The 17,616-nt window shown below is 44.9% G+C and overlaps 1 protein-coding gene across 1 annotated transcript in view; it reads right to left on the bottom strand.

The window, feature by feature from the left end:
• Positions 1-12,617: 12,617 nt before the first annotated feature.
• The window catches only part of gsap (gamma-secretase activating protein), a 125,314-nt gene continuing 120,315 nt past the window's right edge, over positions 12,618-17,616 (bottom strand). Inside the window, exons 31-33 of the mRNA XM_084330985.1 lie at positions 14,179-14,283; positions 12,958-13,054; positions 12,618-12,777 (exon numbers count right to left, since the gene is read on the bottom strand). Coding sequence (XP_084187111.1) covers positions 12,677-12,777; positions 12,958-13,054; positions 14,179-14,283 — 303 coding nt within the window. The 3' untranslated portion in view covers positions 12,618-12,676. The remainder of the gene's footprint in view (positions 12,778-12,957; positions 13,055-14,178; positions 14,284-17,616) is intronic.

Genomic DNA, 17,616 nt, shown 5'->3' with positions numbered 1-17,616 from the left:
TGTATCTACACCCTGTGCAACAAGGTCAGTCAGATAGCTGCATATTACTTTTTGTAGCCGCTCCTTGTTGCTGACGCTACACAGCAGTGTTTTGAACTCTTTGGCAGAGGGGAAGGGGTCGCCCAGCTTCATGTAGGTGTTGGGGACATTACCTTACCTTGTACCCGCAGGTCTCGCTCATCATCTTTAGTTGAGTATGCTGCGTCGTACGGGTCATTTACACAGAAAATACGGTCAGCATCACCATGGCGGGCAAGGATGATGGATGATACCTTGTGGATATAGTCAAACCACTTGTATGGGGTGCCATCTTGTGTCTGCCGATCTTCTGCTGATGGGGTTGCCATCCTCCAAATCATGCCCATGTCGACAAGAGCGGTGTAGGGTTCTTGCAGATCTACAGATTGGAGAGAGAGCTTCTGAATGAGCTTGCTCTTCTGTGTCTTCCTATATGTGCCGTTGGAGTTGAATAAGGCCACACATTCCTCAACAACACGATGTTCCAGCAACTCGGAGAGATTCACAAGTTGACTGACCTCAACAAGTCAAGTCAAGTCAAGTCAAGAGTTTTATTTGTCACGGCATACAAGTATACAATGAAATGTGGGTGGTCTTGCCCGCAACGATGTGCAATACAGTAGTACAACATATAATGGAATCCAATAAACAATAAACAACATTGTGCAATAAACAGGTAACATAGTGGGACATCACGGTATTTGTACATAGTTATTTACAGAGCATGAAGGACATGCTAGGTCCCTTGGTAGTGCAATACACTGTTACTATACTATTTTTAAAGTGACCTTTCCTTTGTGGCCATAAGTGTGGGCGTGTGCAGCATGAGTGAGTGCTTTCTCATGTTAAAGTGGCTGCTAGTGTGCGAGCGTGCACAGCGTGCGTGTCGTGTGTGTGCTAATGTGTGCTTGTGTGTGGAGAGTTCAGTGTTCTGTGACCCTCAGTGTTCATTGTTCAAGGTTCTGATGGCCTGGGGGAAGAAGCTGAGCCAAAGCCTCTCTGTCCTAGTAGCTGGTGTTCGCAGGCGTCTGCCTGACCTCAGCAGCTGGAACAGGCTGTTATTGGGGTGGTGAGGATCTTTCATTATTCTGCAGGCTCTGGATTTGCACCTCTTGTTGTATAGAGCCTGCAGGGGAGGTAGTGCAATACCCGTGGTACGCTCGGCAGAGCGCACCACTCTCTGTAGGGCCTTCTTGTCCTGTGCCGTGCTGTTTCCATACCAGGCAGTGATGTTTCCAGTCAAGATGCTCTCTACAGCTCCGGCGTAGAAGGACTGGAGTATCTTCCCCGATACTCTGAACTTCCTTAACTGTCTCAGGTGGTAGAGGCGCTGCTTCGCCTTTTTTACGACTGTGTCTATGTGTGTTGATCATGTCAGATCCTCTGAGATGTGGACCCCCAGGTACTTGAAGCTGCTCACCCTGTCCACGGTGGCCCCGTTTATCCTCAGTGGTGTGTGTGTCTCCTGCTGTCCTCTCCTATAATCCACGATCAGCTCCTTGGTTTTACCAATGTTCAGGAGCAGGCTGTTGTCCTGGCACCAGCGTTCCAGTACCTCAACCTCCTCCCGGTAGGCCTTCTCGTCGTTGTCCGAGATCAGCCCCACCACCACCGTGTCGTCTGCAAACTTCACTATGGAGTTGGAGCTGAACTTGGCCACACAGTCGTGTGTGTATAGTGAGTACAGCAGGGGGCTCAGAACACAGCCCTGGGGGGACCCGATGCTCAGGGTGATGGTGTTGGAGGTCTGACCCCCCACCCTGACCGCCTGGGGTCTTTCACTCAGAAAGTCCAGTATCCAGGCGCTCAGAGCGGAGCTCAGACCCAGCTCGATCAGCTTGTCCACCAGTCTGGTGGGGACTATGGTGTTGAACGCTGAGCTGTAGTCAATGAACAACAGTCTCACATAGCCCCCCTTCTGACGGTCCAGGTGAGAGAGGGTGCTGTGCAGTACTTGGGAGACCGCATCGTCAGTGGACCTGTTTGGCCTGTATGCAAATTGCATAGGGTCCATATCTCTGGGGAGGGAGGCAACAAATGTGATCCTTGACCAGCCTCTCGAAACATGTCATGGCCACAGAGGTGAGTGCCACCGGTCTGTAGTCATTGAGACCTGCTGGGGAGGGTTTCTTTGGTACCGGGATAATGGTAGACATCTTGAAGCAGGCAGGGACCACTGACTCCTTCAGGGATTGATTAAATATGGTGGTGAACAGAGGGGCTAGCTGGTTAGCACAGGACTTAAGTATGCGTCCTGTTATTCCATCTGGGCCAGCCGCCTTCCTGGTGTAAGCCTAAGCCTCTTGTGTCATTCTGTGCCATTTGTGCCTCCATCTTGTCGGCATACGTCCTCTTAGCAAGTTTAACAGCCTTGCGCAGAGTGTAGACTGTTGTCTTGTACTCTTCCATGTTTTCTGACTCTCTGCCAAGGTTATAAGCAGTGGTGCGAGAGTTCAGAGCTGCTCTGATAGTAACTGTCCACCCATGGTTTCTGGTTCGGGAACACCCTCGCCTTTTTTGTGGGGACAATACTGTCAGCGAGTGTTGTTATAAAGGACACCACAGTGTCTGTGAACTCGCTGACGTCACTGGTGCTCCTCTCGAGCATTCCCCAGTCGACGTCATCGAGTGCATCCTGAAGCGTGGCCTCTGATTGGTCGGTCCATCTTTTTACCTCACGTGACACGACGGCGTCACGTGATCTTTGTTTGTAAGCGGGGACCAACAAGATGGCGGCATGATCCGACGTGTTCGTCGCTCCCGCTAATGGTGGAGCCGGTACAGCCTTGTATCCGGCTCTGAACGGGGTGTAACAGTGGTCGAGTATATTTCCTCCTCTTGTGGAGCAGACGATGTGCTGAAAGAAAGATGGCATGACTTTTTTCAGATTCGCCTGATTGAAATCCCCAGCCACAATCATGGCCGTGTCTGGATGCTTGATCTGGTGTGTGTTCAGATGGTCGTGTAGTTCCGCTAGCGCCCTGCCGACGTTCGCCTGTTGGTGCTTAAGTTCTTGTTTTAAGTAAAGCTCCTTTGTTGAAAATCTACCCGCCGTGTCCTGCCTGCTTCCTCACTGTTCTGTCTGCTACTGGGTCCCATCACCATCTCCACACCCCAAACCTAACAGACAGTCATGCAGCTAATTATAACAGACAACCATGCAGCTTGTCTGTCTGTCTGCCTGCCTGCCTGCCCGCAGAACTCATTACATATTGCTTGCTTTTTACATATAGACATATTCACAGTTTGTAAAATAACGGGGGATATGTTTGGTTTGGGGTGTGTTTATATATTTCGTGTGTGGCTGTGCAGTAGCGTATTCAGGTCAGTCATTCACAGCTTTAGCCTGTGAGTAGAATAGTCACGTAATGCAACCTTTATGGGGGGGGGGGGGGGGGGTGATCAAATTTGACTTGGTGGCAATAGTGCACGTGGGGGGAAATCACATATGGTGATGCGATGCAACTGTCACTCAACACTGGGATCTAGTTTCTTTCTTTATTGGTAAGAGCTTGTTTACAGTCTCCTTATAGTAAACCACTGGAGAGGAGAAGAGAAGGAGAGAAGAAAAGAAGAGAGGAGAGAAGAAGAAAAAAGAGAGGGGAAGTCAAAAGCTGAGGAGAGGATAATTAAGAAAGAGGATAGGGTTAATTAGGTACATGACAGGACGGGAGGAGAAGGTAGAGGACAGAAGTTAGGAGAGGACAGGAGGAGAAGGTAGAGGACAGGAGGAGAAGGTAGAGGACAGGAGGAGAAGGTAGAGGACAGGAGGAGAAGGTAGAGGACAGGAGGAGAAGGTAGAGGACAGGAGGAGAAGGTAGAGGACAGGAGGAGAAGGTAGAGGACAGGAGGAGAAGGTAGAGGACAGGAGGAGAAGGTAGAGGACAGGAGGAGAAGGTAGAGGACAGGAGGAGAAGGTAGAGGACAGGACAGGAGGAGAAGGTAGAGGACAGGAGGAGAAGGTAGAGGACAGGAGGAGAAGGTAGAGGACAGGAGGAGAAGGTAGAGGACAGGAGGAGAAGGTAGAGGACAGGAGGAGAAGGTAGAGGACAGGAGGAGAAGGTAGAGGACAGGAGGAGAAGGTAGAGGACAGGACAGGAGGAGAAGGTAGAGGACAGGAGGAGAAGAAAAGAGATGAGGAGAGTAGGTTAGTGAACAGAGTAGAGGGGAGATAGAAGAGTAGGTTAGTGAACAGAGTAGAGGGGAGATAGGAGAGTAGGTTAGTGAACAGAGTAGAGAGTAGAGGGGAGATAGGAGAGTAGGTTAGTGAACATTGTAGAGAGTAGATAGAAGAGTAGGTTAGTGAACAGAGTAGAGAGTAGAGGGGAGATAGAAGAGTAGGTTAGTGAAAAGAGTAGAGAGTAGAGGGGAAATAGAAGAGTAGGTTAGTGAACAGAGTAGAGAGTAGAGGGGAAATAGAAGAGTAGGTTAGTGAACATAGTAGAGGGGAGATAGGAGAGTAGGTTAGTGAACAGAGTAGAGGGGAGATAGGAGAGTAGGTTAGTGAACAGAGTAGAGAGTAGAGGGGAGAGTAGGTTAGTGAACAGAGTAGAGGGGAGATAGGAGAGTAGGTTAGTGAACAGAGTAGAGGGGAGATAGAATAGTAGGTTAGTGAACAGAGTAGAGGGGAGATAGGAGATTAGGTTAGTGAACAGAGTAGAGAGTAGAGGAGAGAGTAGGTTAGTGAACAGAGTAGAGGGGAGATTAGGTTAGTGAACAGAGTAGAGAGTAGAGGGGAGAGTAGGTTAGTGAACAGAGTAGAGAGTAGATAGGAGAGTAGGTTAGTGAACAGAGTAGAGGGGAGATAGGAGAGTAGGTTAGTGAACAGAGTAGAGGGGAGATAGAATAGTAGGTTAGTGAACAGAGTAGAGGGGAGATAGGAGATTAGGTTAGTGAACAGAGTAGAGAGTAGAGGGGAGATAGGAGAGTAGGTTAGTGAAAAGAGTAGAGAGTAGAGGGGAGATAGGAGAGTAGGTTAGTGAACAGAGTAGAGGGGAGATAGGAGATTAGGTTAGTGAACAGAGTAGAGAGTAGAGGGGAGATAGGAGAGTAGGTTAGTGAACAGGGTAGATGGGAGGAGGTTACTCTAATTGACAACTTCAGTCAATTGACAGATTTTTGTCTGAAATTGGTCCCATTGCACTCATTAAACTCATCAAGAGGTGGTGGGGGGGGGGGGGGACATACATACAGGTAAGACTGTGAAGGCTGTCTGTGTGCAAAACCCACTTCTTGTTCCAAGTGTTGCTGCAGAATTTACCAGAATTCCTGAAACATCTTGTGATCTTCTGGCGTGTTGAGAGTCACACATGTGGATAATGAGAATGTGTGTTGCTGTGAGTCTGCTCTCCAGGTGCAGGGACTGTGTGTGTGTGTGTGCGGCGCGCCAGTGGAGGTTATTCCATGACAACACGTGAAACACAAATTCACTCATAATTCATAATTATTATTAATTTACATATTATTATTAGAAATGTTTTCCGCTTTAAAAAAAAATGCCAGTGAATTTTTTTCTTCTTAAAAAATGGCCAAAAGTGACAGCTCTGAGCTCTCTGATCAGGCCTGCAGTCAGTAATGGCTAGCTGTCAATCACTCAAGTGCAACTTTCCCTGCACAGGTTGATCTTTTTATTCTATTATCCAATCAAAATAGGCTATTTGAGTCATCTAAGCCCCGCCCGTGCAACTTGCGCACGCTACTCAGGAACGCGGGTTGAATGATTGACAGCCCTCGACTGTCTGAGACTCAATCAGAGAGGAGCTGCGCGACATGGCATAGACCACTGCACTTCCGCGTTCCATGGAGCTCGTGAGGAGGGGGGCGGGGGGATGAGAGCGCGAGGGAATCAAATGAATGCGCTGCCTTCCCCCCCGAACCTCCCATGAGCTCAAAATACAATTACAATACAATTGTTTACACTTTCCATGGGATAAAAGAACGTGTCTCGACTCGAGTCGGACTTGTCACGATGGAGAAGCTGCAATATTCAATGGAAGATGAGATCGGTCACTGCTTTGGCTGTTGTGTGGTAAGTGCATTTAAAATATATATATTTTACAGTGATTATGAATTAATTGGCCCGCTGTGGCCTTGCGTGTGTAATACACCAACACGGTTCCCGCGGGCACCAGGTAGCCCCCAAGGACCACATGAGTCGCCCGCGGCAAGCCTTGCGCTTGCGTTTCTAATCAAATATTAATATCGCCGCAGGGGGGGGGGGGGGGCATAATCCCACGGGACAATGGGATTGACCGATATGTTTACCAATATTCCAATGTACAGTTTTGCTGTACCATTGACTCAGAATGGTCTGTTTTATTGAAATCGTCACAGCAGTATAGTTTGTTTATACTTCAGAAGTATGATATTTAAACATGGTCCCCAAAATGAATGGAAGCGAATGAGGAGCCTGACACCTGGGAGGAATGGGGGTGTTGCAGCGTTGGGGATGTTTAAAAAATATAATTTAATAAATAATATAATATAATAATTTTGTGCTTCACCAAGAAATTTGGTCAGCAGCCGCCACTGGTGTGCATGTGTGTGTGTGTAGGTTATTTGAGGCATGGTGAGTGCATTGTCTACTGCTGCATTTCATCCACCTTCAGAATACAGGAGATTGTGTGTGTATCAGAGAGAGAGAGATCATGTGCTCTTGCTGACTGATAGGGACTGTACCGTGTGTGTGTGTGTGTAGGTTATTCCAGGCAATGCTGAGTGCAGTGTATACTAGTGTGCTGCATTTGCAATGCCTGCTGTTTTCATCCACCTTCAGAATACAGGAGATTGTGTGTGTATCAGAGAGAGAGAGATCATGTGCTCTTGCTGACTGATAGGGACTGTACCGTTTGTGTGTGTGTGTGCATGTGTGTAGGTTATTCCAGGCAATGCTGAGTGCAGTGTATACTAGTGTGCTGCATTTGCAATGCCTGCTGTTTTCATCCACCTCCAGAATATGGGGTTGTTTTTTATTTCAATTAACTGTATTTTTACATGATAATCTAGCGTTGATTTCAGGATGATTAGATAATAAGCCGAAAAATTACAAGGCGATGACTGGATTACAGTAAAATGCCTTTTTCCTGGAATTACTGAAAAACACCCAAACCATACTCTATTCAAAACGGTATAAAACGGAAATGTACGGATGAAAAAACAATCTGTCTCGGGCATGTTGACTAGAAGCAACTCACTGAGACTCGATGGCATTATTAGACCCATAGATATAATATAAGATATATTTTAAGCACTCGCAAATGTCACAGTCTAAAACTATCCATTGAATAAAGACCTGGCGATGAATGGGGTATCAGCGCCCCCTGCTGCTGGCGGTCAATGTGTTAATACTAAATCAGACCGTGCTACTGGATGTCATTGGATGTATGAAGACACTTGTCAAATCACATCGTGGTTGACAAGTCACTTTGATCCTAGACACCTGTCCATCACCATTATGTAAATCAGCTGTGTTTTACATGTAAGATGTACATAACAAAATGTCAGTTCCATGCTCTAACAACATTTAAAAATAAATATATAATAGACGTGTGTGATGTTAGAAAGTGTAAACATATTTATTTATAACATTTGTAATATGATTATTTTAGTGCCTGTAGAAAACCAGTCAATATGTTTTATTGTATTTATTTATTTATCAAATGTTTTCCATGTATCCTTCAGAGTCTTCCAGACATATTTTCTCCAGCGCTCCACTGGTCGAGTACTTGGGTGGTTCAAACTCTACCAAAAACTCTGCCTTTGACTTCAAGCCAGAAAACTGCAAACATGTACTGTAGACAAATCACTTTTATTTACAATTCATCATACAAAACGACAGTAGAAAAATCCCTTTTTCTCAGAGTATCATTCATGTTCGATCAATGGATTAATCAATATTGCTTAAACATGCTCAGAGGGTATGTATAGCTTTCAACTTGATAATGTAAACATTCTAAATGGACCCAAGTTCATTGTCCCCCTGAGAACGAATGGGTGCGACAGTCCCACATTTTGGGAATTCACAGGACAGCACAACCAGAGTGCAGTGGCTGAGCCTCGCCCAATAATGCGTATAAAACAGCCAATTGTTTTGGCTGACAACAGGTTGGAAAATTACAATATAAATTAGGCATTTTGGAAGTGAATAGTTCATTATCACATTGATATTGTTGTCACTGACTGACCCAAGAGGGGAACTACAACACTGACTTGACTTAAATAATAATAATAATAATAATAATAATAATAATAATAATAATAATAATAATAATAATAATAATAATAATAATAATAAATCAAATTTCTATAGCGCCTTTCATAGAACCCAAGGTCGCTTCACAATCAAGACAGAAAATAGGGCTAGGGAAGTAGGGAAAAAAGGGGGATGAGGACAGGTAAGGGATAATGGACCTAATCTAATCTAAACTAACTGATGGGGAAAAGCCTTGGTGAAGAGGTGTGTTTTTAGAGCAGTTTTGAATGTGTCCAGGGTTGGGGTGTTGCGGATTTCGGGGGGGAGAGAGTTCCAGAGGGTAGGGGACGCCACGCTGAAGGCCATGTCCCCGAAAGTCCGTAACCTGGTGCGAGGGATGGAGAGGAGACCTAGATCAGAGGATCGTAGGTTCCGGGATGGAGTGTGCTGGTGGAGGAGATCAGACAGGTATCGGGGGCGAGGGCATGGAGGGACTTGTAGGTGAGGAGCAGGAGTTTGAAAGTGATGCGGAACTTGACTGGGAGCCAGTGGAGGTGGATGAGGGTGGGGGTGATGAGCTGCCAGGGCTTGGTGTGAGTGAGAACCCTGGCAGCTGAGTTCTGAACATACTGGAGCCTGTCCAGGGCTTTGCTGGGTACCCCGAACAGGACTCCGCTGCAGTAGTCCAACCGGGAGGTAATAAATGAGTGGATCAGGGTCTCAGCCACAGAATCTGAGAGTGAGGGTCGGAGACGGGAGATGTTTTTGAGGTGGTAGAAGGCAGACTTGGTGACGGATTTGATGTGGGAGTGAAATGAAAGTGTAGAGTCAAGGGTGACGCCCAGGTTACGGACTTCGAGAGACGGGGAGATGGAACAGCCGTCAACGTGGAGGAGATCTCCAACCTTCCGGAGCAGTGCCTTGGGGGCCACAACCATGAGCTCGGTCTTTTTGCTGTTTAGTTTGAGTAGTTTGGTTGAAGGGGGTATCTACACAGTACATCCCAAAAGATTAAAGCTAGAGGGGGTAGTTCCTATCTACACAGTACATCCCAAAAGATTAAAGCTAGAGGGGGTAGTTTCTATCCAAATGTTGCTACAGTTTAAGAGGCAAATTCAGAAAACTCCACCTGTTTTCTACCCATAAGACAACACTGCTTCTTCCTCATTTCAGATTCAGTGGTGGTTGGAACAATGCAGAACGGGGATCAAAGGAAAAATATCAAAGGATCCAAAAACGAGTATACTCGTTATTGGCACTCAACGCTTGGCGGTGAAACACGAGTATACTCGTTAATGGCACCCAAAGAGTTAAGATCACAAATATAATTGTATACATTACTGTATAATAAGAAGAAAGGGGTAGTAATAGTATATACTAAAATATAATATTATTGAAATTCAAAATCAATTTAGAAAATAATATACAGTTTCTGTTTGGCTTCATATTCTATAGATTTTGGAGGCAAGGTAATCCAAAAGTAATTATAATATAAATATATCAGATTACATTACTGAGTTGGTGTGATGTAATGGTGGGATTACCTTTAGGATGTAACCTTCCAAACCCTTGAATTAAACAGATTATTTTCAACTCAACTGAACTCTCGCACTGACAACAACTCCAATGTATTTGCCGTTGTAAAGGTAAATCTATATCACTTGGAGTGTGGGTGTAATATATCACCAGAAAGTACTCAACCTCTACCGTCTTTAACTATTAATATGACAGCCCTCATTTCAATACATGTGTATGAGTAGCTAATTTTAATCTCTCTCTCTCTTTCAACACCAAGTCTGGAAAATGGAAGATTAATGTTAAATATTTCATCATTATTCTAAAGTGGGTTTGGCAACATGTCAGCCATGAAGCCAGACTGAACTGATTAATGAATATAATAGAATCCTTCTGAAGGTGGTGTGTGTGTGTGTTTGAGACATAGAGCGAGAGAGAGAATCAAACATAGGAAGTAACTATTTTATTTTAATAGGTAGCCAGGCCGTGTGGCAGAGACAATGATTCAATCATGTTGATTTATTTTTTACCTTTAGGAAGTAACCTCCCCAACCCTGCAGAGATTATTTTCAACTCAACTGAACCCTCGTACTGAAGAACTATGTAACTCTGAACAGTTTTGGACGGCCCATGTGTTTGGGTTCTACCTTTAATTGGAGAAAGGAACCAGTGAGCGTTTGACACTCGGCAGCCAAACCAAGCAGGCGACTCTCCCTGAGGTTCAGTTTTAAGGTGAAGTAAGTTCTTAATTTAATGAACTGAGATGGGATCTGGTCCAAACGGTAAGGATCAGGGCAGTTCTAGTTCTGGGAAAGAAGCCACAGAGCTGCCGGCTCTCATCCGTCACGTCAAGCTCTTTCTCTGAAACACACAGACAATAGCAACATGCCCTGAGGGAAATTGGCCATTTGCTATATAATAACTAATGTAGTGTATCCATCACTCCATCCTTAGCAGCAGATTATTGCCAGTTCCAGACTTCCTTTTTTTTTTTTTTTTTTTTTTATCTTTTCCCCCCTCTTTTTCCGTTTTTCCTCCCCATCCCAATGTTAGTCGTTATGCCAATTCCCAATCCCCTTCCTGGTCGTTGCGCACCTACCCCCTACAGTCGGACTGAGAGAGTGGGGGCTATCACATGCTTCCTCCGACACATGTGTAGCCAGCCCACCGCTTCTTTTCACCTGGCAGCGCGGACTCTCACTGGGGGAGTGTAACGTGTGGAAGGTCACACTACCTCCCCCAGGTCTTTCCCTCGCTGTGCAGGCGCCCCGACGAACTGTAGGAGTCGCTGTTTACAACGACCAGGACCCACCCTCGCCAGGGTTTCCCACCCTCTAACACTGCCAATTGTGTTAGTACGGACGGTCGGCCAAGCCGGAAGCACCACAGCTGGATTCGATCCCACTGTCTCTGTGGTGGTGGGCAGACGCTTAGTCCGCTGCGCCACCCGGCCGCCCTACCAGTTCCATACTTCTTCTGACTGCATAGGTTTGTTTACATTTGTTAAATTAATTTGCTGAGATAAGACTAATAATAGCACAGTTGATGTTGACATAGCAACTGTTACTAAGGTAGGTGGAACTTAAAAAGCAGGCGTCCGAACAACGGACCCATCTTGAACCATGCCCCGTCTTTTCTCGATCACAACTGTTGCTTTCCGCCGAGGGCGGGCTTTGCGACAGGTCAATTAATCAGACACCATAGCCGTCGCAGCCAGATTCAAAAGACAAAGGTTGTGCCAAGAAATCCACTTGGAGAGGTTTTGACATGGGATTTTAACCCTGATCCTGTTTTGTGTTTGGTTAACTGGGACTGAATCTGGTCACTAAGTCTTAATAGTGTGCGTCTGCCTTTACTGAACCCAGCAGCTGGAGCAGAGCAAAGCCCAGAGGTCCAGAACATTCCACTGCAGAAGACCCGTTTCATCCAACAATATGTCCAGAACCCCCCCCCCCCCTAAGAGCCCGGAGACACTGTCTCTGTGTCTGTCTCTCTCTCTCTATGTCTCCGTCTCTGTCTCTCTCTATGTCTCCGTCTGTCTCTCTCTATGTCTCCGTCTCTCTCCTCTGTCTCTCTCTATGTCTCTCTCTCCCTATGTCTCTATCTCTGTCTCTCTCTCTCCCTATGTCTCTGTCTCTCTCTCCTCTGTCTCTCTCTCTATGTCTCCATCTGTCTGTCTCTCTCCCTCTCTCTATGTCTCTCTTTCTCTCTCTCTCTCTCTATGTCTCCGTCTCTCTGTCTCTCTCTCTCAAGTCTGGAAAATGGAAAACAATTGTGAAGATTCATCTTAAATATTTCATCATCATTATTTTAATAAGTGGGTTTGGCAACATGTCAAATGCTATGAAGCCAGACTGAACCGAATTGATTAATGAATAGAATAGAATCCCTTTGAAGGTGGTTTTAATCAGATTTGGCAGAGAGAGGGGGGGGGGGGTCATCCGCAACACAGAGAAGCCGTGTCGTCTGCAGCAGGATTGGGATCAATTCAAAATAATTCAGTGGGTACTTTCAAGTTGAATGATAGAAAAAGGTTTTAGCACAAAGAGGCTGATCATCCAGTACATGAGACCAAATGCTCACTGCAACTTCCGTTTACCTTTTGAATGGAGACAATAGAAAGTGAACTGAACCCCACCCTGGCCCACAGGTTAGACACCAAAAATATTTGAAGGTTGCTGGTTTGAATCCCTGACCTGATTGGGAAAGCTTCGGCTCAACGGGTATGTTTGTTCTTTTATTTCTCTGCCTCCTCTCTTCATCTCTTCATCCTTTAGCACAGGTCCTGAAAAGATGTCCATTTCAGATGCCTCCCCTCCACAAGCCATCTTTCTATCCACCCATCCGTCCATCCATCCATCCATCCATCCACGTAGTAGACGGAAGCCTCGTCATCACGTCTTCTGCCTCTCACTCTCTCTCTCCATCTCTCCACTCATCCCCTCCCTCTCGTCATTTATCCTCGATCCCCAGCAGGATGAAGGTCTGCTTCAGAGCCGTCTCCTCCACAAACCTGGCGTCCACATTCTCCTGCTCCTCAAAGGGGTTGGTAGCTACAGCACAGAGAGAGAGAGAGGGGGGTAGGAGAGAGAGGGGGGGAGGCGAGGGAAAGAAAAAGTGGAAAGAGGGAGAGAGAGAATAAAGGTAAATCACAACTTTGACTATTAATATAACACATACAAACCCCCTGCTGTGATCTTACACATGACACACACACACACACACACACACACCCTGTTCCTCCACGTCAGACAGTATCTTGGTCAGGTAGGTGAGAGGCAGGAACTCCGGTCTGAAGCCTGGTTTATCTCTGCCTGTGAACGCAGATCCCTGCAGGAGAAAAGAGACAGGAAACACAATCCCAGAGTCTTCAGGACATGTCGTTCACAGAGCCTTCTCATGACAGGACCCACTTTGAGAGATATCGCTGGGGGACCCACCCGGAACAATCTCCATAAATCCAGGGTTCATTTTAGGCCCATTTTAAGAGGAATAGAGTGGTTTGCACACCAGAGTAAAAAGAAAAGAAAATAAGCTGTAAATTCCAAATGTTCCAGTCAGCAAAATATTCCTTTAATCAGATTTTATTCAAATAGTACAACAGGGGAATAAAAATAGACCTGCCACAGACGTTATGGCCTCAGCCTTTATCAGTGAGAAGAACAAGATGCTCAGCTCCTTTTAAGGCCCGACACCCAGCACTGAATCACCAATAGAGCTCCAGAAATAAGAGCTTTACGAATAGAGCTCCACAAATAGAGCTCTGCGAATAGAGACCCACAGATAGAGCTCCACAAATATAGCTCTACAAATAGACCTCTGCGAATAGAGCTCCACAAATAGAGCTCTACGAATAGAGCTCCAGAAATAGAGCTTCACTCAGCGAATGGCATTACATTTTACACAGCACGATGACATCATCTCAGGTGGAACCTCAATGATAAGTAGGATTTTCTCAATAAGAGTGAATGGAGAGAGAAACACATCTTTTAGTTTTTTGTTGCCTTTTTCGTGCTTTCTCCCATCCCCCAATTTAGTCGTTCCCTCCCTCGCTTCCCATCTGCAAACCGTGTTCGTATAGGGACGACCGACCGAGCCAGAGGTACCGCTAACACCGGGTCTCTGCGGTGGTAAGCGAGTGCTAAGACCTCTAGTCTACAGTACACTACCCAGCCGTCCCCAAGAGAAACAAATCTAATCTCCGTTCCCACCAGACAAAGGCCACAGGGACAGCTGAAGAAGACAACTAGGATATGGACTGATATCAGGACCAGTGAGATACACAGACAAAATTCAAGATCAATCTAACTCACTTTACCTAAACTTTACATTTTTAATGTGTATTCACAGATGGAACTAGGGGGTTCTATGGATTTTGTGTGTGTGTGTGTGTGTGTGTGTGTGTGTGTGTGTGTGTGTGTGTGTGTGTGTGTGTGTGTGCGTGTGTGTGTTACCTTGTCCTTGTTGCGTTTCTCCAGCAGGACTCTAACATAGTCTCTGGCGATACAGGCTGAACTGACAGGATGGTCCCACAGCTGGTAGATCCTCTGTTCCATAGGCTACACACACACATCGACACAAAAAAAACACATTCACATAAACACACACATTCACACAAACACATTAACACAAAAAACCCACATTCACATAAACACATTTTAAACACACACATTAACACAAAAAACACAGTCTCACGTAAACACAAACACTCACATAAACACATGCACAAAAACAAATGCACAAACAGACACACACACACACACACACACACACACACACACACACACACACATAAACACAACAAAACAAACTCCAGCTGTCATTCCTAATGACTATACAGTATATTCCTCTCATGTGAGTGGATGGAATGCTGGCAGCGTTGCAGTATTTGCATTCTATTTATTTGTATTTCTACCAGAGGACCAGTGTTGTAGTACTCAAGTCCGAGTCCTGGACTGATTTTCAGGACTCGTGACTCAACTTGGACTTTAGCACTGATGACTCTGACTTGGACTTGGACTCGAGCATTGACTGCATTCGGAAACGGAAAGTGCAGACAATGACTTGTTATTTGATACATACATTTATTATTGATAAATAAATATATTTTTTTGTAATAGGCCCTAATCATTTGGCATAAGATATTGATGGCTATATTAATACCGTCAGAAAAATTTATAAATAACGCACATCCTCTGTTCCTTGGTGCTGAGCCAAACTGTAAAAACAGTAGTACTCACAACTCACTTTTGATGCTCCAAGGTGTTTTAATTGTGACAAAAAATAGCAGATACAATGTTTCGACCCTTCCTATCATAATATTATTTAATTTTGTGCAAGGGCAGACACATGTGTTCCACCTACATGCAGATTCACGCCGATACCCTCAAGTTCAGTACTTAAGATGCCTAAAGAGACGCCCCGAATCGTGCGCTTTGCTTACACAGATTTTACATAAAATTCCAGCAAGAGCATTGCTAGATGTTTGATATGTAAACAAACTATTGGAGAGAAGACCGGGACAACCTCAAACTTCAACAGATATCTGTGGAGTGGACTCTGATGACTTGGATTCTGACTCTGACTAGGGTAGTGGGGACTTGACTCGGACTCGACTCGGGCTCTGCTTTGGTGACTCGGACTTGGACTCGGACTTGAACACTGGGGATTCAAGACTCGACTCGGACTCGAGATTTAGCGACTCGACTACAACACTGCAGAAGACTGAGTTTAACACAATGGCCGCCAACAACGAGTTAACTCGTTATAGCCCGCCAACCGAATTCTGCCAACAACGAGTATACTCGTTATTATGATCGTTATTTCTTTTATTCGCTATTTCCATTCATAATTCATCCTGCTGTGCTGTGGGAATGTGTGGCACTCTGTCTGAGATCGCAACGGTCCGATACGCCGCCTGGTGGTATGCGGCCGATATTGCACTTACTTTCTGAAGGAAGCTTGACTCTGTGCATCAGTGAATGTCTTCCGGGTGGAGTTATCTTGTAACGTGGATCAAGACACACACTTGATTGCATTGAATCGCCTTCGGGACACCAGAATCATTATGCTTTTGGGGCTTATGGCGTGGGCCAAATGGACATACGATCTAGCAGATGGCAATCAAATAATTGGAATATTCTTTTTGCAGTCTCATCGGCCACAGGTAAGAGCAATCTAACGTTAATTTCAGCTTGATTGTCGATTGCCATCAGAGCCATTGCTCTGATCAACGTACAGATGAAGCCTTTAGTTTTCATGGACGCTTTGCCGCGACGCGCGCACTGTGATATCACGTCGTTGGAATTAATTAGGAACCCAGGCTGCTGTTCTGTTTTATGCCGCCAGGAGGCGCAAAGTCATTAGATGGACGCTACAACGTCCTACAGTACTGTACTGTATGTAACGATCTGTATATGTTTTGTTGTCTAAAATAAATACCATACCATACAGACGCAGCGCTCAAAAATCAAACCAATTCTGCTGCTTGTCTGCTGCTTGTTGCTGCTTGTGTGCCACTTAAGTCTACTCAGGTGTTAATTTTCCGGGGGTGTTGGCTGGGGGAACAAAGGGAGGGTAGTTAACTTAAGTGCTTCCCCAGGGAGGGGGTCGGGGGCTAATTTACTTCTAATTTTACTATGTTATTTTATTTCATACTTATCTTGTCTTGCACAGTCTCTGGAGCGCAACAGTAAGAAGCATTTTGTATAAAAGTATTCTGTACTTCTGTATGACAACTATTAAAGAAACTTGAAACTTGAAACTACTGCCCTCAGACCCCCAAAATAATTTTTATATGGGCAGTCTGACTTGGGGTACTGACCATATATTAGTGTTGCAATGCATGATAAGTAAACAGTGAAAAAAGCTAAGAAATCTGATGGGGCTGGGACGTTTGGGACGAATAAAAATGTAAGATGAAAATCTGCCCAGCCTGTGGGAGGAAGTGGAGGTGTGAAATCTGGCCCGGTCAAGAACAATAGGAGTCACACAATCAGTTTGGAGTGCAGTGGTGGAGGAGTGGTAGAGAGTGGTAGAGAGGCATGAGAAGTTTGAGTTTTGAGTGCTGTATCTGTATGTCTACAGGCGTATATGTGAATAGGCGTTCTAAACCTTTAAATTACAATGACGGCTAATTGCTTAGGAATGCTGAACAATGATCCGCGTTTATGCAGGAATGGAATTTAACTATGGTTACCTGGAACAAAACAACAAGCCGACGTACGTCCATTAATGTCATCAGAAGAAAGCGGTAAAGCGGTTGTGTAAACACGCAATGTTGCTGAATAAAATAATTAACCAGTTAAAACCTGTCGAATGGAGCAGTCAATGTGTATATTTTGTATAGATTGCTAGTGGAGGTGCCAGGTGGGCTCTGTTTATAATGGATATATAATGGATATATTTTGTCTGGTACCGTGGTGTAATGGTTAGTGCTCATTCCTCTCAAGCGGACGACCTGGGTTTTAATTATTTATAAAATTAAATTGCCCGCAACGATGTGCATAATACAATAGTAATAATATATAATAAGAATCCAACCAATAGAGCGACATTGTGCAATAAACAAGTAAACAAAGTAGGGCATATCGGTATCTGTACATGAGTTATTTGACATGAGGTCCTGTCTTTATGTACTGTACACTGGTATACAATGCTATATTATACAATCTCAAGTTCTACTATACTATTAACTGGCTGCCCTGGAGATTCTATTGTTAAACATTGTTGGCCCCTATTTACCACTTTGACCTCCATTATTATAGAAATGAAATGGTGTTCTGCCAACGTGTTTTGGTTAAGGCTGTTTATTTTTCTGTTTGATATCTCAATGTTTTGTAATAAAAAAAATTATTCTGATTGGACAAGAGATAACAATTATTTGCATCTTT

The sequence above is a fragment of the Notolepis coatsorum genome, assembly GCF_963971535.1.
Source record: "Notolepis coatsorum genome assembly, chromosome: 15".
In the NCBI taxonomy this organism is placed as follows: Eukaryota; Metazoa; Chordata; class Actinopteri; order Aulopiformes; family Paralepididae; genus Notolepis; species Notolepis coatsorum.
The sequence above is the reverse complement of the archived record's forward strand: the minus strand, read 5'-3'. Positions and strand labels throughout refer to the sequence as shown.